Raw genomic sequence first — 24,890 nt, 5'->3', positions numbered from 1 at the left:
TTTTTTTTTTTTTTACCGATTTAAAATTACTGACACGATATGATCTGCCTCTGTTACGGGAGAATAGGAAAAAAAATTGGCTGAATAACAAAATCAGCTATAATAATGACTGGAGTGGTATTCCGAAGAGTGTTAATAAATCCCTGAGGAAAGGCATTTTTCATTTTGATCAGAATAATTCGGCATCCTGCAAAGAGATGACAGACTTCTAGGAATCTCTGCTCCCCCTTTCAATCTCGGTGGGTACAGGTCTGGGCAGAGAGTAAACACCTCTGCTTCTGTTTAGCTCTCCTTTCTTTATGTCGCACCCTAAAGAGCTTCTCAGGGAAGAAATATGTTGCCTACCCTGAGTTGCTATAACAACATAGTTGCCAAAATAGCAGGCACTCTGCAGGAGACAGAGTAGCCACTTATAGATATTGTATGACTTGTGCTCCTGGCACATCCTGCGCTGCCTGTTGAGGGGCCTGGCTGAGGCAGCCAGGGAGCACCAGAGTCACATACTCGTGAAAAAGATGGAGAGGGCTTTTGAAAATTGCTGGGCTTCCAACATATCACAGAATCCCCATGGCCCATGCTTCGGATCTTCTGAAGAGTCCTCTCACTAATGAGGAAACAAATGATGCCTTTATCCTATTTGCGGAATCGTGCAGGATCTGTTTCATGAAACTGAGTTCTTTTCCCAAAGAACAACTATTTCAGGGCAGGCAAAAGAATGCTGCCTAGTTCTTAGTAAGTCTTAAGCCTGTTCCTGGAAGAAAGTAGGAACCAAAACTTCAGGATGCAAGAAAATATACAAACGGACAATGGCCACACCGTGGATAACAATGGGACTCTGACCCCAACCTCTACAGCAACCAGTCCAGGGAGCCAGGACACAATTTTGGCAGCAGTTGGCCCAGGACGGGTAGCCCTTGATTAGTAACTGACAGCTTTCTTATTTTTTGTCCTTGCATCCAACTTAGGACCAACCACAGAAAGCCAGACATGCTCCTCCAACCAATCATATGAGATGCTCTGCTTCCAGTTAGCCCACCTCTAGACTCTCCAGGCCAACAACCACCAACCAGAGCATCCCTGAAACCGCTTTTTTAACTGAAAAACTTTCCCACTCCCCTCACTCTTTCTGAGTGTCCACCAAAGGCAAGTTAGTGATGGAGGCTGAGTCCCTGGCTAGAACAAACTGAACAAACAGCCTCTGTTCTCATTTGGGTGGTTTTGCTTATTTTCATAAGATTTGCCTGTTCGTTTTTGTGACATCTAGATCATATTCATCATATGAATAATGAATATGTTCGTTATTCATATATTCATCAAGATCGTATTTTATGATTTGCAATGCTACGGACGATGGAAACTTAAGCAATGATTACATCAGCCCAAAACGTGCCCTTGGCAAACTTCCAGACTCGCCGAACCCAAGTGTGACCATCCTTCTTCCATTTCATGGCTCCGACCATAATAAAGAATTACGGCCACAGAGTGACCAACCATCTGGTTTGCCCAGAAGTGCCCCGTTTTTTAGCTGAAAGTCCTACATCCCAGGAAACCCCTCAGTCCTGGGTAAACCAGGGCAGTTGGCAACCCTGTGAGACTCTGTGGCCACAGCAGACGTGACTCGCTGTGCCAGGAATCTTCCCTTTCACCATGGACAGGTCATCCGTTCAGTAAGCTCCGCCCCACCTGCCAACCCCCTGCCCCAGTGCCCACTACTTTGTCAACAGCCCACCCCTTCACGCCACAAAAAGGTGATCACTCCCTCCTCGGCGCTTGCCACGCTACGGCCTGTATATTATTTTGTACCTATCACATGGCATAGGCATGATCTGATTATGGCGCTTAGACCTGCTTACACAATAAATCCCTGGCAGGCAGGTGCTGTGTCGTATTCATCTTCACATTTATCTGTTTCGCGAGTAAATGGATCTGTGGGTAATTAAATGGCTTAGCGACTTATTTAACGGAGTTATTATTGTTATTGAATTACTGAATATTAACAAATTATTTATTAATGAATTAAATTGATTCTTATAAAAAAAAACAGTCCAAAGCTGAAGAGACAGCACGTGTGTGTGTGTGTGTGTGTGCGCGCGCGTGTGTGCGCATGAGTGCGCGCCAGTTGGGTGCCTTATAAGAAATATATCCATTAGTCCACTTTAGTTCCCCAGATCGTTTACCCACCTCAATCTGAGTGGCATTGTCCTGCCCATCGTCCAAGAGCAGGTGTGTGAAGCCTCGGGCCTCTGGGGAGTCTTGGCCCGTGCTTGCTCGGTTTGTGTCCACCGCCTTGAGGGAATCCAGGCTCCTTTTCCAGCGGTGGCTGAAGGCGTGCGTGTCCACGTCCACCTCCTCTTCCATTTGGGGGAAGGCCTGGGAACTTTGATATTGCCAATCTGTTCGGAAAGAAGTAAGGTGACGAGTTACTACTTGCCACGAATCGTACACATGCTATCGACTTCGGCAGAGAAAAGAATTCTGCTAGTCATGAAAACAGAAAACTAACGAATAACAGTGAAATCTCTTTAATTGTCATACTTCTAGTTGGCATGTGTGTCTCTGAGGAGGATGCAATTTTAGGACATAGCGTAAGTCGTGACAACGGCGAATGTGCAGAGATGCGGTCCCTAAAACAGATGTGCTGCCCTAAAGCAAAGGATTTTTATTCCCTTCCTTCCCTGCCCTCCACACACACCCTTCATAAACATTTCCCAGTTGTTCTGAGAAAACAGGCTACAATGCAAATAAAGGACTGAAAACCAAGCGATTCTCAGTACATTTGAAAGTGAAAGTCAGACATTGTTAACTTGTGAGCTTATACGCATTTCACGAGTTACACTGAGCAGCAAAGAGTCAACAATCTGTTTGAACGGGCTAAACAGTACACGGAACGATCTCCATGTAAATGTGCTAACCCTGCCTCGCACTCATAAGTCAAACTTGGTTCGCTGGCTAACTCATTTAATAAGGAACATCCTTAGGAGGCACCGCAAATGCTCTTGTTCATTTGTGCTGTTCTCACTTTGGAATCTTATCAGGATGGTAAAGAGGGGCAGTGACAGGCACTTAGAGAAATGGCTGGGAAGGCAGGGAGATCAAATCACAAAGGTATTTGAAAGCCATCTGCAGGGACTGGCCTTGCTGACCCAGCTCATCGTGCTACTACAGGAGGAAAAATTAGATTTAATCATTACTCCCAGTCTTTCATCTCAGTAGGTCAGCGGGGGAAGATGGAGCACGAGCATGGGGAAGTCAGCTTCTGATTAAGAAGAACAGCCCTCTTCTAAGCAACTATTACCAAAAGATATGAATTGTCAGGCTTTAGAACTGGCAGAGCTGAAGGATGACCGAATTATGTCTGTGATGTTCCCCTTAATATAAGAACATTCTAAGACACCCAAATGTATTTCGTGTGACTTATAGTCCCACTGGATCGGCTACTTAGAACTCTAATAAATAAGAGAAGGCTATCGGTACTCATCACAGGTAAATGGCCGAAAATACCTTCCTTTCAACTCAAAAAAGGGCCAATAATTTATCTAGACAGAGAGGTTATATTTTTATTCCACTGTGAACTTAAGAGATTTCCCACTGTCTGATGCCGTAGTGAATATAGCCCAGAGAGAAGCCCTGGTATAGTGTCAGCTATCTAGACTTTTCCATGGCATTGTAGAATAGCAGAGCTTAAAAGACCTGCTTAAAAGACCTGCTTAAAAGACCTGCTTAAAAGATGGAGATGGAAATGGCCAAGAACTCCACAGACAAGAACCCGAAGACCAGAAAAATGTAGTGCTGTGTTCAATTCATAGACCCATTGTAGGACTGGAAAACCTCACGTACATAAAGGGTTGATCGTGGTCCCCTCCCACCCTCCACTATAGAAAATGTTTCTCTTTTAACACTGTCTTTCCCACTGGCCATTGAACGGGGCTCAATAAATGTGTGTGAAATGAACGAATGAGTGAATGGGCGAATTAACTGTAGAGTCTCGTTGGAGCAAGAATGACAGGACCAGACAGAATTAAGTAATGAAAGAAACGCTTTACAAGGATCTAGGCGACCTGGGGTGGCGTTCTTTCCGATCGGTTTGCTGGATATGAAGTTCAGCATAATTTACAAAACTCTCTATGCTTTAGTTATCCTATATTTTAAATGGGAATGAAAATATCCTACCTGCAAAAGCAGCTAGCTCTTCCTGAGGACGTGTCAGGCTCTAAGACCTATGATTCTAGGCAAAGCTATAAAAAGCAATTTTATATCCTTTATTTATATATCCTGCCTCATTACCAAAAATATATGAGGCAGCTTACAACAAAAGTAAGCAATAAAAGTTTTACAACCACCAGAGTAAGACCTCCTAGCCCAGCACCCAGGTTAACTTTAGAGTTGTGCATCTGCCTTGCACTCAGGGTAGTGGCCACTTGAATATCAATAATCACGGAAGAACAACTGAAAATCTATACAGGGTCCTTATTAGCATGTCAACCTATATATAAGAAATGAAGCAAATGTAATGCAATTAAACAGTCTTGGATATAAAAATACATATTTTTTTTAAATAACACAAAAGGAATGGCTTGAACCAGAGGTTTGTCAGTTCTCTATAGCGTAAATCAGGAAAAATACACCGAAAACTTCAGAGAATTCGTGTTTCCCCAAATCCTTGAAACGGAATTTCAAAGCAACTTTGGGTTTCTTTTAAATGGGTCTTATTGTTGGGTATTAACTGCCTGATATTAATTTTATCGTTATCCTTTTAGATATTGACAGCACACGACAACATACAGTACTTTCCGAGATGCCTGTTAGGCCAGTGATGTCACACTAGCCCTGTGGTCCTGGCCCAGGGAAGGCAGAAGACCAAACAACTACACCGGAGGAGCCATCTGCATAGAAAGTCTATTTCTCGACTTCCTTGAGTCCCCTTTCTCCTAGTCTCCATGCTTTTTCATCCTAGAAGACAAAGAAAAAACAGATCCCTAACTTGGGATGATACATCCCATATTCCCCACTGTTAATTAATTAAGCAAGGAGGCCATTAGACCTAGGTAGTTCAATACCTTAGCAGCCCACGTAAGCCCAAACCTAAGCGTGTAAATGACTCGAGTTTAAGAAGTCAAAATCTAAGGATCGCCAGTCACAAACGCCCAACGCATCTTTTCTGAATCAGGCAAATGCTGAAGCTGTAGCCAATCAAAGAGTTTCCTTGCTTTGCTACCACCTTTCTCCACAAAAGTCTCTCCCCTAGTCCCTACCCTTGGAATGCTTATAAGTGCTTCTGGTTTGGCGCTGCCTCATTGGAACTGATTTTTGCTCAATAAACTCTTAAAAATTTGAATATGCTGCACTTTTATCTTTTAATACCACTTAAGTTGAAGACTGGGAAGTATGATTAATGGGTTAAACTCTTGTTATTGCAGTGACCATTCAAACTTGTCCTAGTTTAGCAGGATTACTGCAGAAGGTAAATTTCATAGACAGGTAAGCCTCCCGTATGAAACCAGAATTCAGGCGTACTGAACGAAACAAGAATAAATGCTTACCGTAGCACTTACAGGGGTAAGACCCCAGACAGCTGTGGTGTTTGGGTGTTTTTTTGTTTGTTTGTTTTTGTTTTTTTAATTTTCTTATCAGCGTTTTATAAATTTTTTCTCTCTGGCTTTATTGTCACATTAACAGCTATTATAGCTATTGACTCTTTTGTCTCCATCACTGGCTGGCTCTAATTGTATTTACAGAGTAAATGGGATTTAAGGAAGGACCTGAGGGTTTTCTACTTAGAAAACTTGTGAGCTTTAGGGCCTGGCTTCCATGAATTTTCTTTCTGTTCTATTTGAAACCAAATGCTTTCTCTCTGATTTTGTAATGAATAAGCAAAACTATCTGATCATGCATAGATGAAACATTCCTTTATGTTCATAATTCGGTAGTGCATGGTTCATCAAGACTGCAGTATGAAATTGGCTTAGATTTTGACCCCATTTCAGAATGATTTTTAAAGAAGATAAAACGAATCAAAAATGGATGTTTTACAGAAATACAGACTGAGAAAAACTGGCAAAACCACAGCCTGGTTATCTAACATTGTAAATCATCCCTATACAGTTCAAACTCATAAAATATTTTAATCACCATCAAAACAAATAATAAACAAGATGAAGGGATATATGTAATATAATTTTTCCCTTCTCAGCTGCAGTGAAAACAAAAGCAACAGGAGGGATCTCTGAATTGTCTGGTTGAACAGATTGTTTGTTTTCTGTCCACTGTATGTTAATTAAACCACTGATGGAAAACCTTCAAAGATAATCTTCTCTAACATATTTTGCTATAGTTCTTAATCACATAGCTCATGGAAACACTAAATATATCTAGTGACTCCCATTTGGATAGAAGGAGAGAAAGGCTGAAGACATATTTTTGTACATATAACATATATATTGATCTTAACACATTCTTAAGATATTTTATTCGATTAAAATAGCCAATAAACTATTACTGAAGAAGATACTTCATCACATTTAAATAGAACATCATTCTGAAACCCAATAATATCTAGTGAATCAGAGTAAAACAAGAAACTCATGTATATCTTCATATTATTCCTTGCAAACCTCGCAAGTCTCTTTTGTGCCATCATGTACTGTAAAAAAAATAATTTAAAAACAAAAGGGAGGAAAGCCATGCTGGGTTGGATATGTTTATATTTGTGTATTATCCTAATGACTTTATTTAAATATCTTAAATAGTATAAGACTTATATGTTGAAAACATCTTTAACCTCATTTCTTGAGTCTTGCATACAAATCACCCATACAACACGCGTCAAGTCACCAAGAACTAACTACATAAATTGAAGTGCATCTTATCTAATTAGGATCCATCAAGACTGCACCTTTTGACAAGCACTTTGGTCTGCAAACGAAATCACCACCTTTGATTCCTCTGCAGAAACATTAAGATTGTCCACTGCAGACAGATTCATTGGCTAGATTCATCTGAGAACAGATGAAATTATTCGGTTAAGGTAAACTGCCATATGGCTCTGCATCTCAATTTACTGAGGAAGTGAAGAGGAAATTCTGTGCGAATGGTTATGCCCTTGTTTATGTCCAACAACGAACTGACCACGCAGTGGACTCTGAGGATCTGACCGGTAGCATTACAGAGTAAGATAGCTACAGGAGAGAAAGTGTACAGAACGCTTTGTCGAGAGATATGGAAGGGTTTGAGTAGGACCTAGACATCATATTCTTTTTAAGGTTCCCATGTGACTCTCTGTGCCCCTTGGCTGAGGACCACTGAGCCACATTCTGGTCCCACCTCAAGTCCCTAGGTCACATCTTCTTCATCTCTTCCCTCCTCATTGATCCTCCTGTCTTCAATCTCTTCTCCAATCCTTCTTCTATCTGCTACTAGAGATACCTTTCAGATCTGTTCACTTCTCTCTTCTGATATAAACCTCTTATGGTTCCGTACCACCCACAAAACTGTAAAGCACATCATGCTCTTCTGGTTCCAATCACTCTTCCTTCTCTGACTCCCCATCATGCCCTCTGCTTCCACCACACAGAATTTCTCAATAATCTCTTTACTTGTAATTAATATGGTTACTTTTCACATGGAGGAAAGCCCTGTCTCACCTCAGATGTTGGGAAATCTCACGACTTCTTCAAGATCCTGCTCAAATATTGTCTTGTTAAATGAAGCCTCCCTTGACTCCCCCAGGCAGAGACAATTGAATTTTCTTCTCTAATCCAATAACTCTTTTTTACCTGACTCCTTAAACGCCCTTCTGCCTACTCCACTTGAATGCAAGATTGTGCAGAAGAGAGTCAACAGGGCACGCCTGAGACTGCACGCCTTAGAGAATCTTTTTTACAAAGTTGGCTCTTGGCTGGCGTCTGGGAACTTAGATTTAAGGAAGGGTTCCCACCATTCTCTAACAGTTAAGTGTGGCTCACTGTGGCTAAACTGTTTGAGCAAACAATATGGATTATGCTGTACACCTGCCTTTCTTCTGGGAGTCTGGAATTTTAGGAAGTGCTAGACAGGAAGTTGTCATGTGAACACTCCTTGGGTACTGAGTGCCTAACGGTCTTCCGTGATTGACAATATTTCACACGTGTTGTCATAGCTCACTGTTGGAAGAATTAAATGTCCTGTGCGTCCCCGCTGGACAGGGCCCTTGGAAACTTGCCCTGGTTTCCCCAGACACTGCCCCCAATTTTTTCCTTTACAGACTTTGTTTTCTATCCTATATTGAGTATTGTGAATTCTTGTAGCATGTCACCAAACCTACGGGTGGCCGTGGGGACACTTGAAACATTAGTGTTTCAGAAGAGGGACTCTATCTCACTTACAAGCACAGACGTTGCCATATAACTTTTCAAAGATTTTTGAATAACAAATGAGTAAATGAGTGATTGGCCAGGTTGAGAAAGTGTCTTATGTGTATGTAATTTCTTGCCCAACTTCTTAAGATTTTAACCATGTTTTTAAATAGTCAGGTAACAGGGCGGAAGAAAGAGAAAACTATGGAAAAAACGAATCTATAACAGGTCCTATTTATGTTATAAGGAGTTTGACTCAAAAAAGAGCTCCCTGGCCGGCTGGGTGACGTTCAGCGACACCTTTGGCCTCAGTCCATCATATTGGTTCTTTCTGGTTAATGGACTCGGTAAGAAACGCAACGCATGTCTTAGAAGATTGTGGGCATGGCCCGGTGAGGCTGAAAAGCTATGAAGTAGATGAAATAAGGACAATTTTAAGTTAAAGTGGAAAATACGTGGATAATGGCTCTAGAAAGACGAAGCCAAAAGGCTCAGTCTTCGAGGCAGCAAAGCCTTCGAAGCATAAAGGCCAAGATGTAAGTGCCTATCCACCCCTCTCTGACTTCTGGGTCACTGCAGGGTTCTGGGTCACTGCAGGGTATTTTTTAGATGAAGAGCATGAGGCAGTTTAAGAAAAATACTCCAAAAATTAAACAGAATGGGAAAGTGAAAAGATCCAAATACTCTAAAATATGCATAAAACAAATTTATACTTTTAAAATTTAATAGTTTTCTAATTTTACTATTAAATAAAATAATAAGCAGACATTTTAATTTTACACATAAGAATTGCAGATTATCCTATGGAAAACATACTTAGCCTATAAGTAATCATTAATAAAAATTTAGGCAATTTTAAACTATTGTCGCATATTTTCAAAAGCATTAAAAATAAACAGAAAGAATAAAATTGTTAACAGTTAGAAAACAGAGGTGTTTTATGCAGTTTCTAATAATATGGGTTGTTAATGATAAAAAATAGCTAATCTTTATTTAGGTTTAGTTAAATATCAAGCCCTGTTTTAACATTTGCATACATTAATAAATATGGCATGTATTGTTATTAGCCCATTTTACATATGGGAATATTGATGCGCATGGGAGGGTACGTGACAGACTAGGAAAGTAACCAGAGCTGGATCCAGATGCTTACTCTTAATTAACTATTAAGTAAACTGCCTCTGATTAATCTTTCAGAGGGTCAATTTAGCAATCTGTGACAAAGCCTAATGCTATGATACACACACAAAAACAATTTAAAAGGAAAAATAAACTAGACAAAATGGGCTATTTAAAACAGCAAACAAATGTAAACAATCCAGCATTCGAAAGCAAATAAGGAATGCAACATCCCATCAAGTCGACTCTGCCAATGGTAGCAAATGAAGTAACGTTAATGTAAAAACATGGCAGAAAGTAACAGCACGTTAATACTTTTTTATATTTTTTTATTATATCTTTAAAGGTTGGGGACTACTTTAAAATAAATAATTAATCTTCTGGGTAATTGAGGATTTTCAATTCACTGCCTAGTAGAAATTTAAAAGAAAAATTGAATTCCTGCAAGTAGATTTCAGCACTGTTTTACCGTGACGATAACCTCTAATAAAAAGGATGACTGTCAAAGAACTCAGACCATTCACTGATTGATTCTTCAGATAAATCTGCCAGATTTGGAGAATAAACTAATTTCCACATAAGTCATATCTATCAATAATCTATAAACAGAGGAGACAATATCATTTAATTAAATTAAAATCTATCTTTTAATAAGATCCTTGGAATTTTCTGGAGAAAACATTGTATTATGAACCTAGAAACTACATGGAATTTTTAGGTATGTGACTTCCTGTAAAATGAGAGGGGGCAGCTTTATAGCCTTTATGGTCCCTCTCAGCCATAAAAGTCTATCATCTGCTGGCTAGCTAAATATCTTAACATATTCAAGGCCATTCTGGATCATATATTAAATATTCTACATTTGTTTTCAGCTTTTCTATTTACCTTATGAAAATTCATACATGATGAGAGTTTAGAGTCTCCACAGCACAATAAAAACCTAAAACTTATTTGGTAAAAATACTGTAATACTTCTATATATCATTAACTATGCTAAACTACCTTCGTTTCCTATATTGGAAATGGCTGATTTTAGAATAAGGGCTTTGCACTAAAAGCTAAGTCTCAATGCATGAAAAATGTGACTCTGGCAGCCTGGGGGGGAGATGAAAAATTCTGTAAACAAGGACCAGTCATGGCCAATAGCCTCTCTATGGAAAATTTTAGTCGTCTGAGCCAGAACAGGCCAGATGGAATTAATCGTTATAATAATGCCCGGTGTCAAAGATGATGTCCAAATACCTAGGGCCCAAATCAGTGAGGACCTTCGATTAAATTATGGCTGCCAGATGTCTGATATACTCAATGTCACTGCATATTGCCATCAGACCACGCTCAGTTCGTGGACTCAGAATCTGTAATTGCCCAATGTTGGGCCCAGGCTGACTAGCCAATGACCACAGATGACAACCAACACATGAGTTCCTATCAGATTATGTTTTTTATATTTTATCTGATTTAAATTACATAAATCATATCATTATCACAGTAGCCCCAAATTCTATAGGTAAAGGCCCACTAGAGATTTGTGTGGACTTGGACAAGAGGCCAATAACATCTGCACTTTCCTCATCTCAAAATTATCTCTGTTGTTTATTTTTTAAATAATTATGATCCTAAGATTATAACCGTGTAACCTAAGGCAAGTCACTCAACCTCCTGGGCTCATGCTTCTTTATTAAAAGATGACTTTAGCAAGTAGAAGATGTGCCATATTCTTAGAATCAAAACCAGTTGTATTTTTCTGAACTCTAAGTGATTCTAAAGTTCAATCGGAACAAATTAACAGGTTAACTGCACCCCAATTCCCCACTTCTCTACAAAAAGATGAACAATGCCCTCCACATAATCCAAGAACCAAGAAATGAATACCTGGTTCGACCAGGCCTGTAGATCTGGGCTCAGTCCTGTGGCCTGGTCTGTGCTCATTATGACTAACCAAATATTATTAGTTGTTAAAGGCTGAATATCATTCTTGGATAAAGGTGGAAAATATAACTACGAAATCTATATTTACAAGCTTCCTTCTATGTCCTAGGGTTGAAAATATGAGGTAAACAAAACATTGTCTTAAGGTGGTCAAGTTGGAGACTCAGTCATTATACAAAGCACACAAATACAAAAGAAAACCATTAAAGAATGTTAGACAAAAAAAAAAAGGTCTTATTTTTAGTTTTATAGAAATTTAAAAGACCAGCAGGAAAAATACCAATAACACATATTATGATTAATATTATGTATGTTTATTCAATTTTTGACCTACATAATGGCAATCACATATAGTTTATCTTAATATATACAAATATATATTTATATAACATATAAATATATGTATCTCATCTTAATATATACAAATATATACCAAAAAATATACCAATGTATTTTAAAAGAGATTAGTTCTTCATTTTAAAAGAATGGGCAAATGTCATAAATAATTCACAGTAAAGAAATATGAATACTAGTAAATATGTAAAAGTGTTTAATATTATAAGAAGTCAAAGAAATGCAATAAAATATAATTATTTTCTCTATTCACAGAAATGTATTGTAAAATTGTAGTTGTCATTACTTGATAAGGTTTTTTTTTTTTAAGCAACTATTGTATTATTATATAATATTGGTAGTGGGATTCTACCAATAAAATTTTTAATAAAAGTTTTAATAAAAATTTTCTGTGGGAAATTTTTCAATCTGCAGTGAAGTCTACGAGGATATGAGACTATGGAAATATTCTTAGATGTGCAAAAAGATTTATAAATAAGTTTTAAAAACTGTATATAGTCTTCGAATCGGATAAAAGAATAATATCTACATATATGCATATACACAAAAGAAAAAAAAAAGACAAATACACTATAGTGTTACCAGTACTTTTTTCTGCGTTATGCAAGATGGCGGCCGCTAGTTTTTGGCATCTTTATTTTATACATTTTCTACAATGTGCTGCTGCTACAGTGAGAGAAAAATAGCCTAAGTCTCCACTTTTTGAAGGTCAAGTCAAATGTTCCTACTTGGTAAAGACTTTCATAGCCGCCAACATATAATTTTCCCCAGCAGTGTTATTTTAATGTGATCTCATAGAACTTTACTCAAACCTATTGCTGTGTTCTTCTCATTATATTGTAATTATTGATTAAATGCCACTCTTCCACAAACTACTATAAGCTGAGCCAAGAGAGGTGTCCTTTATTCATCTTTGTGCTCCTTTTTGTTATTATAACAAATGTTCACTAAACATGCCCGACTGTCCAGCCTGTATGTTTCTCTAAGGTAAGTCATGATATAGTTGGGGTGGTGACCTGCCTGGCATTTTCCATCCTGGTGGCTATTCCTTAAGATCTTCTTATTTCCCTGTTTAAAATGCTTTGCCTTGAATACTTAGATATATTGGGTTATTTCTTTAGAAGATTTAGAAGCAGCCCTGCCAATTTCGTGCAATTTCCTATACTTTTCTCACCTCTTTTTCTATATATGAGTTTCATCGAATAAAAGATCAGTGTTAAAACATTATCACTTTAAAGTCCTTTAAAATGTTCTGAGAAATTACCACCGCAAGAGAAAGTAATTTTCCCCATTATTCTATTTCTCACATTTGATTTATACATAATGAAATGTATCTTCACGCAACCTTAGAACCACAAAGCAATCAGCAAAACTACTCAGCTTTGATATCTCCAAAAAACTTTAGAATAAGTTCTACAAAAAAAAAAAACCCACAGGAAAGATTTATGCTTCTTAATATCAAAGGCATTGTGAGGCAAGGATTCATAAATAATATGTTAGTTACAGCAGAAAGCATACACTTCTTTAAACCAAAATGACATTGTTATTTATACCTAAATATGGAATACTTTACCTACAAAAATCTATTTGCTTTATTAAGTATTTTTGAATACTTACTAGCTGATTACTTGCATTAATTAACGATTTACCCAGTTCCCCATGTGATTAACTCAAGCTAGTAGTAGAAGTGAAATATCTTGACATAAAATATATATATATATCTATGTAAACCTATGATTCAGAGTTTAAAAAAAATCATATTCTAAATTGTCTCTTTCACAAGACTGGGAAAGTTCAGGCCTAAAATTGGAAAAATGATGAGGAATAGAAAGTTGAACGTCATATAAATATAATTAAGAAATATTCATCTTCTACAGACTACATCATACTTTTAATACTATATTTTAATCCACTGAAAAAACACAAGATTTTTTTCACTTATTATGAAAAAGAGAAATACTTAAGCTTGAATATTAGCTACCTTTTATTCAAATAACAGTTTTAAAATAAAGTTCCCAAGAAATTAAAAAAATGTCATGAATGTCTGAATTTCGTCATTACTTTCCTAACTGACATTCCTAATTGAATTGCATGATTGCATATATTTACGCTGATTACGCATTTAACTAACATTGTAAATAAACCACAATCAACAAAATTACATTAAAAAAAGAAATTAAGGCAGAAAAAGCTGTCCTAAAATTAGATTTTAATTTCTGTGTTATATTCCTAAAATATACAAACTACCAGTTAAAGATGAAGTCACCAAAGTGAGATGAAACTCCAAAGTAACCTTTCAACCAATTACAGATGCGTAGAACTCTGAAACTTTTAGAATTCAAATGCTTCACTCTCCCTTCATTCTTAAATTATCTTTCTGAAATGTTTTTTTAATTATACAAATAAATTCCAGATAAACAGGAAAAGTCTGTGCTTTAAGAATTCAGTACAATAACCATCGACCAAAAACTTCCCTTCTATGGTTGTGCCTACTTAGTTACTTGACCAAGAAAAAATATCTAAATTTTGTAAAATAATGAAAAATCTATGACTAATTAATTATTGGGCAATGACTCCCTGTCAGAGTATTGCCAACGTTTTCATTTTATATATTCATTAACGTTCAGGACAATACTAAGACTTTATTTTACAAATGAGCCATATCTGAAGAACATGGATTTAAAAACTCTTGCTCCCGTTCAAAAAATCCATTAGTGATGGACTCACAGAATTTCCTTATAGTAAGCATCTCCTAATTTTATATATATACACATAACATATGTGTATATATTACATATATATCAATCATTATTCGCAGTATAGAGTGAATAACCTAAAGGGCTTTAAAAATATTATTAAATTAAACTATTATCATTCTTCTAATACCAAAAACTTGAAAATTAAATCATTTTATTTTAATAGGAGAAAATGTAAAATACTTATTTTCCTGTCCCAGATGCAGGGAGCAGACTTACTGCCTTAGTGAATACCATTCCCGGATATTTCTTTGCATGTCAGAGATGTTTATGTACAGAAAAGTAAATGTATGTTTGTGTGGTGTGTGTACCTACCTATATGTGTATAACTTGTTGATTTCAGCGCTACACAATAAATATCTATATTATTGATTATATACTATATTTACGAATAGTGCCAACCACACACAATCTAACTAATCCTCAACTATTGAACTTTTAACTTGATACCAGAGGCTAAATTTTTGTGAGCAGTCTCAATTCTTTTTCAGGACCAAATTAAAAGAGGAATTGCACCCCGACTGTATTGGTTCACACACTCACTAGCAGTACAGGAAAATGGGTATTTTATATTTTCATCAATCGCTTAATGATGTCTTTCAAAAAAAATTTTTTTTTGTCTATTTGTTAGGGGGAAAATGGATCCTCACTCTTTTAATTTACATTTTTGATTGTTAATGAGTCAACATTTTGTATGCTATTTCCATTTCATGCTTCTCGTTTTGATTATCTTATTCAAATTCTTTCCGTGGGATAGGAAACTTTTTTTTTAATGTAAAAAAAGTTTGGTAAAAACTCAATTTATAAACAATTTTCAGAACATTTATCATGTAAATTTGTCAGAAACCACTTTATTGAAATCAAAACAATTTTCTCTAATATATGATAATATTTTGTTGTTCAGTTTTGCACAGTTCTGACATTTAGGGAAAGATGGAAGGATTATGTCTGCAGATAAAATTTTAAAAACATGGTTTTCTACATCTTTATTTTCAGCATATATCGCTGGAAAAAATATTCCACAAAAGTGGGGCAAATGCTTCTGCCCCTTCACAAGATCCCTGTGAAAACATTTTATTGATGGTCTCTCCCACTGCTGTGAAAAACATTCCCCTCTGTCTGACTGTGCCTATTGGATCTTCTGGAAAAACTGTTTTACCTACAGAAAAATGTGTACCCATTTATTTGTCCCTCATCAGGGATTTCTATTTAATAGGCAAAGTACTTACTAAAGTAGAAATCAAATATTTTCTCTGATCCATATCATCATCTATATTAGCCTATGAGATAAAATCATAGCATACCATAACTTTTGCATAGTAAGTTTCAAGACATACTTTACAAACATTTGCTTATTTTTTAAAAATTCTACATTGTGTTCAGCATCTCCTAGGCATTTTTGTTTGTTTAGTCGTTCTTATTCAGAGTAAACTATAGTAAACTGGTTTTACGTTGCCAGATATCTAAATATGGCATTAACAAGCTAAAATTAATTTTAAATTTGGGCATTACAAATATTTGGTCATAGTTATCAAAATGGCTAAAAATATTTGTTCAAAAAGTAATAATACTGAAAGCAATACATTTGACTTTGGAACTAAACTGTGAGAATGGTAACATTTTATTCTTGCCAAATTATACAATTTGGAGTTGATGTCATATACTAAATACTTCTTTTTAAATATCTGTGTGGTATGGGTTAAAATATGCTAGTCCTAAAATCCAACATGAAGTAAATATTCATTTTTGCTACTTCAGACATAACTCTAAATATTACCTTCAGTCAATGCTCAAGTATTGTAGGTAACAGTAGTATGAAAATTATTTTATTGTGAGAGGAAAGTTTAGATATGATTTTTATAACTTACACATAGTTAAAAAAAGTATAGATGATGGCAAATAGATAAAGCAAATTAGACAAAATATTAACATTTCAAGTCTGGTTAAAAGATACGCAAGAGTTATTTGTATTATCTTTGCAATTGTCTTAAGTTCAAATTTCTTTTCAAATAAAAAGCAAACCCCCACTCAAACAGATACTTGTACACCATTATTTACAGTAATATTATTCACATTAGCCAAAAGGCAGGAAAAATCCAAGTTCCTAGAAACAGATGAATAAACAAGTGAATATTTGTTGAATAAACAAACAGATGGATAAACAAAATGCACTGTACATATAATGGAATATTACTCAGCCATAAAAAGGAATGAAAATCTGATACATGCTACAATATGGATGAACCTTGAAGACTTTATGCTAAGTGAAATAAGCCAGACACAGAAAGACACATATTGTATAATTCCACTTATATGACGTCCCTAGAGTCGTCAAATTCATAGAGACAAAAAGTAGAGTAGAGGTTAGCAGAAATTGGAAGGAGAGAATAATGAGAAATTATTGTTTAATGAACATGGTGTCAGTCTGGGGTAATGAAAATGTTCTTTTGATAGAGGTGATGGTTGCAAGACATTACGAACTTAATACCACTGAATTATATAATTAAAAATGGTTAAAATGGTCAATTTGACATTTTATATATTTTACCACATAAAAAGGTGAGCCCCCCATTGAAAAGATAGGCCAATTAATTAGACTTGTTTCTTTTCCTCTATTCCTATTCTTCATACAATTACGTTTGTACCTCAAAAGACTATATTTTATACATCTCAACACTTTAACTCCATAGACTAGGATCTGGTATATGGTAAGCATTCATTGAAAATTTGATGAATGGAAGAACAGAATATGAAAAAAATAGTAGGAAGTTGTTGGTTCATCAAACCTGGGTACTGGCTTTACTCTATCTAGAGTTCAATTACTATAAAAATGGTAGTACTGGAAAAGAGAAATTGAAGAAGTGATATACCAGTGAAAAATAACCACTTCCCACTTCAAAAACTGGTGAAAACTGGCCGTGAGGCCCTCCGATGTTCATGCACAGAAATCACAATTGGACTTGAACTTCAGTCCCACTCAAACATAACATCCCTGCATCTCTTCTAGCGTAAATTGACACACATTAACCTGTTTTTTATTCTGCACAGAAAATTTTCTTTCACATTTCCCCACAGGGAAAGCAAAATGCTCTGAGAAAAACTTCCAAATATACTGCTTATAAAGAATGACATGTGAACGAAGAGAAGGAAACATATCAGCTTGTTCTCCCTTTAACTTTACATAATGTCTCACATCTCACAACACACTGCTCTCGAGTGAAGTGTTTTAACCTGCATTTTGTTATGAATCACTTGGCTGGGTAACAGACAGGTAGTCAGGTATCATTTTTTTAAAGCCATCAATATCCTTCAGTGCTACTTAGAATGCCTAAAGAATGCTTTCTTCCTTTCTCACTTAGCAAATACTTCATGAAGTTTGATTAAAATTAAGTCAAAAATATTCTGTGTGTTAGTATAAACCTTAACTTTGTTAACTTGTTATTTGATTTTCAAAAATAGCTGTTTAGAAAACTGATTGAATTTTCTATTTATATGGAAATTTCCAATTCTAAACTTAGATTCAGGTCTGCTCTGAGAATGCTAATCCTAACTTTTCCTATTTAAACTCACCGTGGGTACAATTAGAAAGACGTCATACCAGTCCATAATACATTTCCTTGTATCAGACACTTAAAACATTTCAAAGCACTCAACTAATTGTAAATTCATTCATTCATTCTTTTATTCACAAACCAGATCGTGCTACTTGCCAGCTTCAAAGTTCCTAATGGCTTTCTGGTATGTAGAAGAGGTATGTCAAAGCAGCAGCCAGAACAGAGACACAGGCGAGAATGAGCATTCTACTGGAGAACTGGAAGGCAGACCAGTATGTCTCCAGTGACGGGGGTCTGGGTAGGTGGCCAGATTGGTGGCTGGGGAAATGAGTAGCAACCACATCACACAGGGCTTTGCAAAGCAAAGTAGATTTTACTCTGAGAGTATTGGAAAGCCAGTGGAAGGGTTTAAGGAGAAACGGGCCTGATCTGACATGTTTTCGAAAGAGCATCTCCACTATCCTCTTTAGAATGACTTGTAGGACAATACCATGTTTTCATCACTTTAGGCTCAACTGATAAAAGTAAAAAAGTGAACGCTTTTATTCTGAAGATATCATATAGAAAGACTGACACACTCACTTGATAAGGGGTTGGCCAATTCCCATGAGTTGTTAGCATATAAAGAGTGGACTGTGAGAAGAAAAATAAGTTATCAGGCTGACAGATGACCAACAATTTAAATGTCTAGGATCATTAATTTTCCATTTCATGTGTTTAATAAGATATATGGAATATCTGACTGAATTTTCCACATGTAACATCATTATCAAATTCTCAATGAGAAAACAGGCCAAAAAAAAAAAAAATCTCCATTACAATCCACTGCAGTAATCTCTACCACGTTAGAAGATAAATTTAAATTCCACACATCAGGTGTGGCATGAAGGAGCAAAACAACCTGATTTGTTCTGTCCTCATCATTCTTTAATATTCCAATAGGTAGAGAAAAAAGCAATTAATATTTTAGAAAACATGAAGAAGGGAGGAAACACTTCAAAATTTAGGGTGGCTTCTTGTCCATAAGCATAGAAGTTCACGTTTTTACCACAATTCCAACCATAGTGCCCTAATTAACTTAAGAATGCAAATGGCATTGAAACCTTCATGGTTCTTGTAGATGCTCAATAAATTTTTGTGGAACGAATGAGTAAACAACATCATCTCTGAAAAAAATTTTTAAAAAGGCAGATGTACAATTTCCTTTTCCAAGCGTAAATATGAAAGGAGAAATTAAGGGTAGCTGTAATAAAACCGAAAGGCCTACAAGCTGAACTTCATTAAAGTTTCTACATGTTTTTTCTAAAATTAACTGGAAAAACCCACTCAGATTAGTTTCTCAAACTTCAGAATGTATCAGAATCACACAGAGTTCCTGACGATTCCTCAAACCCACTCCCTTGACAGAGACCCCAGGGGATTCTGAGGCAGACACTCAGAGAATCGTACTTGGAGAATCACTGCTGTTAGTATAACTCTGAACTATGATATTTCTTCTGTATCTCTGGAGTTAAAAGTCATATGTTTGTACTTTTGGGGTGCCTTTCAAGGTTCTACGAGAAACACAAAGGAAAACATAAAATAGTCTGGATATTAGTTTTAATTTTATCCTGAAATGGAAAAGACTTGTTCAAATATTTGGAACCTTATCTTTGCTTCTTATCTGCATACACCATTTCGAAAAGTGCTTTCTAATGTATTACTTTATTTTTCACAGTAGCCCTTGACTCGTGTAAGGCACTATCATTGCTCCAATTTTATAAGTGAAGAAATTCAACTGCAAGTGGGTCCAGTGCCTTTTCTGAAGTTCCACCACCAATCTGTGGCTGGCTGACACCTGAACTTGGGTCTTCAGAAGTCAGTTTCAGTTTCTGCTCCCATACTGAGGCTACTGGGGCCGTGCAGGGTCATGATCTATTCCTTGCCATGCCAACAGTCATTCCCTTCACTAGGATCCGCACCTCAACTTACCAGGCCTTTTACTGGGGTGTCCATATACATCACAAAAAGCAATGAGGAGCCCCAAGATAAAAAGGCACGATGGAAATCGGGGATAATGGGGCCCTGAATTATACCTATTTGGAGATGTGTATACAAATCTCAAAGTGTTATCTTCTGTTCTTTCCTACCTGTCACTTTGACAATCATAGGAATATGCAGTGTTACAGTAATTTGCTGGACCTCCCCTTCCTCGTCACCTGCAGTGACACATTTGTACTGATTTATTACCATATACTTGAGGACTGCCTTTTATATTGTGAATGTTGCGATTAATTGTCGGAATGATAGACAAACAAGATGCTCAAGAAATCCAGGACTCTGTCACTCAAAGAGGTACAGGAGTCACCCAGGGGGAGATGGGGGGACTTGCTAAAATACAGATCGAGACTCAGTATGCCCAAGATGGGGCCTGGGATTCTGCTGCTGGTCCATGACCATATTTGAGGGGCAAGGCTCCAGGAGAACTAGGTAAAACTTGGGACTCCAGAAGATAACAGGAATCAGAGGAGAATCTCTCAAGCAGTGGGTGGCAGAACAAAACAAAGTTGCAGAAATATTCTAATCTCACTGGGTGTTAGCTGTCCTTGCGGTGGCCTAGAATGAATAAGGGTAGCTATGACACCAGAAGCACTTAATGCCTTTGTCCCCTCTACAGCACAACTTACAAGTCCAAGGACAATTCTTCACTCAACTTTCATCACGAACAACAACAATAAAAAAAAAAAAAAAAAAAAAACAGTAAAGAACATTAGAAAGCCACACATATCAACGCAGGCGCAGTTATGGAATTGAAGAAAACTGTTTCTTCCTTCTCCTTTTGTTTTTCACAAGGCTGTCTTCTTTCCAGGCTGGCTGAGATTAATTTAGAAAAAGGAAGAGAATTCAGCAATTACCTACTGCAGGTCTGATTACTATCAAATCTACTTCAGATACTCATATCAAGTGATTCTCTCAGTGAAGCGTAAAGATTGAGAATTTTCTCATTATTAAGTGGGGGTTCCCTGAAGAGAGGTGCTGCTTAGAAGAGGATTTGTATCACTAAACGTGATATAAATGATTTTATTTTAAATTAGTTCTATTGAAGTAAAGTTGGCATACAATATCCTATTAGTTTCAGGTATACATCATAGTGATTTGATATTTACATACATTACAAAATGATCCCCATGAAAAAAGTACACTAAATCACATATAAATGGAATGAAAAAGCACATGCTGATATGAACTTTTTAAAATAATACATTAAAATTTTAGCACACTCCCTGTTCATAGAGATAAATCAACTATGCAGCTCTTCAGTTCTTTGTTCAATAATATTGATAATATTACTGATAACATATTGTATAATGAATCAGTGTCTCCTTGGCAATATGAATGATTTCGGTGTAGAAAAAGGGTTACATAGTCTATTTTCTTATAATCCTGTTTTGCAACCACCGACACTAATAAAGAAGCTGATTTTTATCACAGGCTTTCTTATTTTTTATTTTAGTGTAAAAACTTGCCTACTAGATGCTGAATAAGCATCTTACGCAACAACAAAAAGCAAGGTGTCCTTCAGTGGATGAATGAATACATAAATTGTGGTGGATCCAGACAATGCAATATTATTCACTGCTAAAAGAAATGAGCTATCAAGTCCTGAATAGACATGGAGAAACTTTAAATTCATATTCCTGTATGAAAGAAGCTAATCTGAAAAGGGCTACACAGTGTATGATTCCAATTATTTGACATTCTGGAAAAGACAAAACTCAGAGATGGTAAAAAGATCAGTAGTTGACAGTGGTTAGGGGACAGGGAGGGATGAATAGGTGGAACACAGGGCATTTTTAGGGCAGTGAAAGTATTGTTTAAACGACACTATAAGGATGGATGCATTCATCTATACATCCTGTCCGAGGCCACAGAATGTACACCAAGAGTGAATCCTAATGCAAACTATGAACTTTGGATGCTAATTATGTATTGACGTAGGTTCACCGACTGCAACAAATCTGTCACTCTGGTGGGGGATGTTGAGGGTGGGGTAGGCTGTGCATGTGTGAGGGTAGGGTACACAGGAATCTCTAACTTCTGCTCAATTTTGCTGTGATCCTAAAAATGCTCTAAAAAATGAAGTCCATTAAAAAAAGTCTTGCCGTTGTCCATAAAAATAATTTAGCTAGTGACTGTGATTTCTATTTTTAAGTGATATATAAGAAGGATGTTGCAAGTCTGTATAAAAACATACAGATTAAGTTTGCTCTCCTGACATAAGATTGAAGAAATACAATCAGACTGGTGTTACTGTTGTTTGTATTACTGGATTGTGTGGCTGTCTGTCCCAAAGCTGAAATTAATCCAGGTGCCTACGATAAGAGGAAAAATGACTGTAAGGTGACGACAGAACCAGGATACTGCAGTATTAGACTTGTAATCGGCTAAAGAATGGAAAGATGGTTCTGAATGTATGACATCACAAATCAGCTACAAATGACCGTTCAGCGATTCCAGGGTTAAAATTAGTCATGTGAAGTATGATTATTTCTACCTCATGAAAAAGATTCCAAAATACTGCCTCAGGTGACTACTTCCTGATTTTAAGATTTTACGAAAACCCAGTTCTAGAAAAATGAATGCGTTTACTCCGTTGGGGGATATGTCCTTGTCATTTGCACCCGAAAGTCAAGCTGTGGCACATGGAGGGTGCCTCGTGTGTTCAGGACCAGTGAAAACGGAGTCTGAGATTTTTGTTTTGCTCTCGTTCTGCAGCGCATCCTTAAAACAATGCCATGCTAATATGAAACAATCCACTACTTTACCAATTACATAATTTCAAGGTTTTGTATTGAGGCGAGTAGATACCATGTACAATGAGTTGGCTGTACACGGCAAAAGACCCACGCTGAATTAGCCACCACTGAGAAATAAAACTGACACCCGCCAGCTTGACTTTTGGTTATTTTGTGAAGCCCCATCTCAGCCCATTAGGTTGGGCGAAGATGCTTTAAAGTTCTGGCAGAGTTACTAGGAGAAAAAGAGTCTCAAACCTCTCCTGCTAGAACTCTCTGTAGCAAATAAAGTTCAGGTAGGTTTGGTTAATCCAAGTTAAATGTATTTTAAGGCTGGAGGACCATTCATATGCATTGCTGTATTAAAGTGTACCACCAGACTCCAGCCTTGGAGGACTGACAACTTGGAGAACGTTTGTCAGGAAGCATTTCCTGTGGCTCCCGTTGGACCTGCACACATACATTCATACTCACACACATACACCTCAGATAACACTGGTAAGCAGTGACAGTCAACATTGCCATGTTCTTGGTTAGTCATTCCCATAGACGCAAAAAAGAATGATAACCATGAAAACTTATAATAGATACTTCGCAGAATGTTCAATAATCTGCCATTGTGATAATTTTCTCACCCCTCAAGCCTCCAATTTACATTACTGCTTACCAAATAGCAGGTCCAATTGTCATCACGATTTTTTGAAGTGCTAATTTTATGTGAAATTATGATTGACTGATGGCATTTTATATTAAATCTTGTTCAAATGCCAAGTAATTACTGAAGGGTAAAACCAGACATGAAACGCACAGGCTGTTGCTGTGGTTATGAAACTTTCCCACTCTTAAGTAACACTGAATTCTGCTGGTGCTAATTTGCTTTGACCTCAGAACCAGATTGCGATTAAACTTGAGCACTAAAACTTCCTTCGGTAGACATGAAATTTTTTTTTTTTTTGTCTAAAAAGAATATTTAGAGGAAGATTTCGACACAAATAAATCCTTTTAAACATAGCACTTTTGTTGTTCATAGGAAAGACTGATTTTTTAAACAGTGGGGTAAAGGTAAATTATAAAGAAGCAGGTAAATGAGCAAATAAAAAAATAATAAGACATATTAAGTCTACATAGATAATAGAGAAATTGAGACATAAAATTTGAGAGTCAGAAGAATTTAAAAAATTAATTAGTCCATGTCCGTGAGTCTCTATTTGTTTGTCCTGTTCGTTTGCTGCTTTTAGGTTTATATCCCACGTATAAGTGACATCATGTGGCTTTCAACTTTTTCTGTCCGGGTGGTAAAAGAGGTCAAATATGTGATGACAGAAAGAAATCTAACTTTGGGAGGTGAACACACAATGCAACTGTTAAACTGCACACCTGAAACTTACTGGATTTTGTTAACCAACGTCACCATAAAAAATACATAAAATTAAAAAGAAAAAAAATTAATTAGTCTACTTCTGGTTGAAAATGATGAAGTGTATCTACACACTGCTCCTGCTCTTACTGTAAATGCCCTGGAAACCAGAATGTGGGGACCTTAAATGTCATAAAACCCCCAAAAACAAATAAAATGGAAGAGGAAGGAAGGACTACAAAATTTTAGCTGTCAGGAAAATAGAAAGCCGACTTGCCTAGAAATTGGACCTACCAGATCCATCAGGAAGTGAGGGTGGAGGTAGGACAGAAAATTGAGGATTAAGCAGTAGCTGGACCACCAGATAATCTACTCACCTCAGCAAAGAGCTGCAGGCTATTACCTGGTAAGGGTAAAACAGAGGAGACACCAGGCGCTATAGACTGAATATTTGTGTCACACCCTCCTCTTCTAAGATTCTTATGCCAAAGCCCTAATCCCGAATGTGTTGGCATTTGGGGGTGGGGTCTTCAGGAGACGAGGTGGGATTAGGTCATGAGGAAGGGGCCCTTATACACGGGACTGATGCCCTTATAAAAAGAGGAAGAAACATGAGATCTCTCTTTCCACCATGGGAGGATACAGCAAGAAGGTGGCCATCAGCAAACCAGCAAGAGAGATCTCACCAATACTGTTGGCATCTTGACCTTAGACTT

The 24,890-nt window shown here is 36.8% G+C and overlaps 1 protein-coding gene across 1 annotated transcript in view; it reads right to left on the bottom strand.

The window, feature by feature from the left end:
* Nucleotides 1–24,890, bottom strand: part of PLXDC2 (plexin domain containing 2) — a 373,661-nt gene that overhangs the window by 218,697 nt on the left and 130,074 nt on the right. Inside the window, exon 2 of the mRNA XM_039877520.1 lies at nt 2,182–2,393. Within this exon, the coding sequence (XP_039733454.1) occupies nt 2,182–2,393 (212 nt within the window). The remainder of the gene's footprint in view (nt 1–2,181; nt 2,394–24,890) is intronic.

This window comes from Pteropus medius, unplaced genomic scaffold (assembly GCF_902729225.1).
Source record: "Pteropus medius unplaced genomic scaffold, Ma_sr-lr_union100, whole genome shotgun sequence".
NCBI classification, from domain to species: Eukaryota; Metazoa; Chordata; class Mammalia; order Chiroptera; family Pteropodidae; genus Pteropus; species Pteropus medius.
The sequence above is the reverse complement of the archived record's forward strand: the minus strand, read 5'-3'. Positions and strand labels throughout refer to the sequence as shown.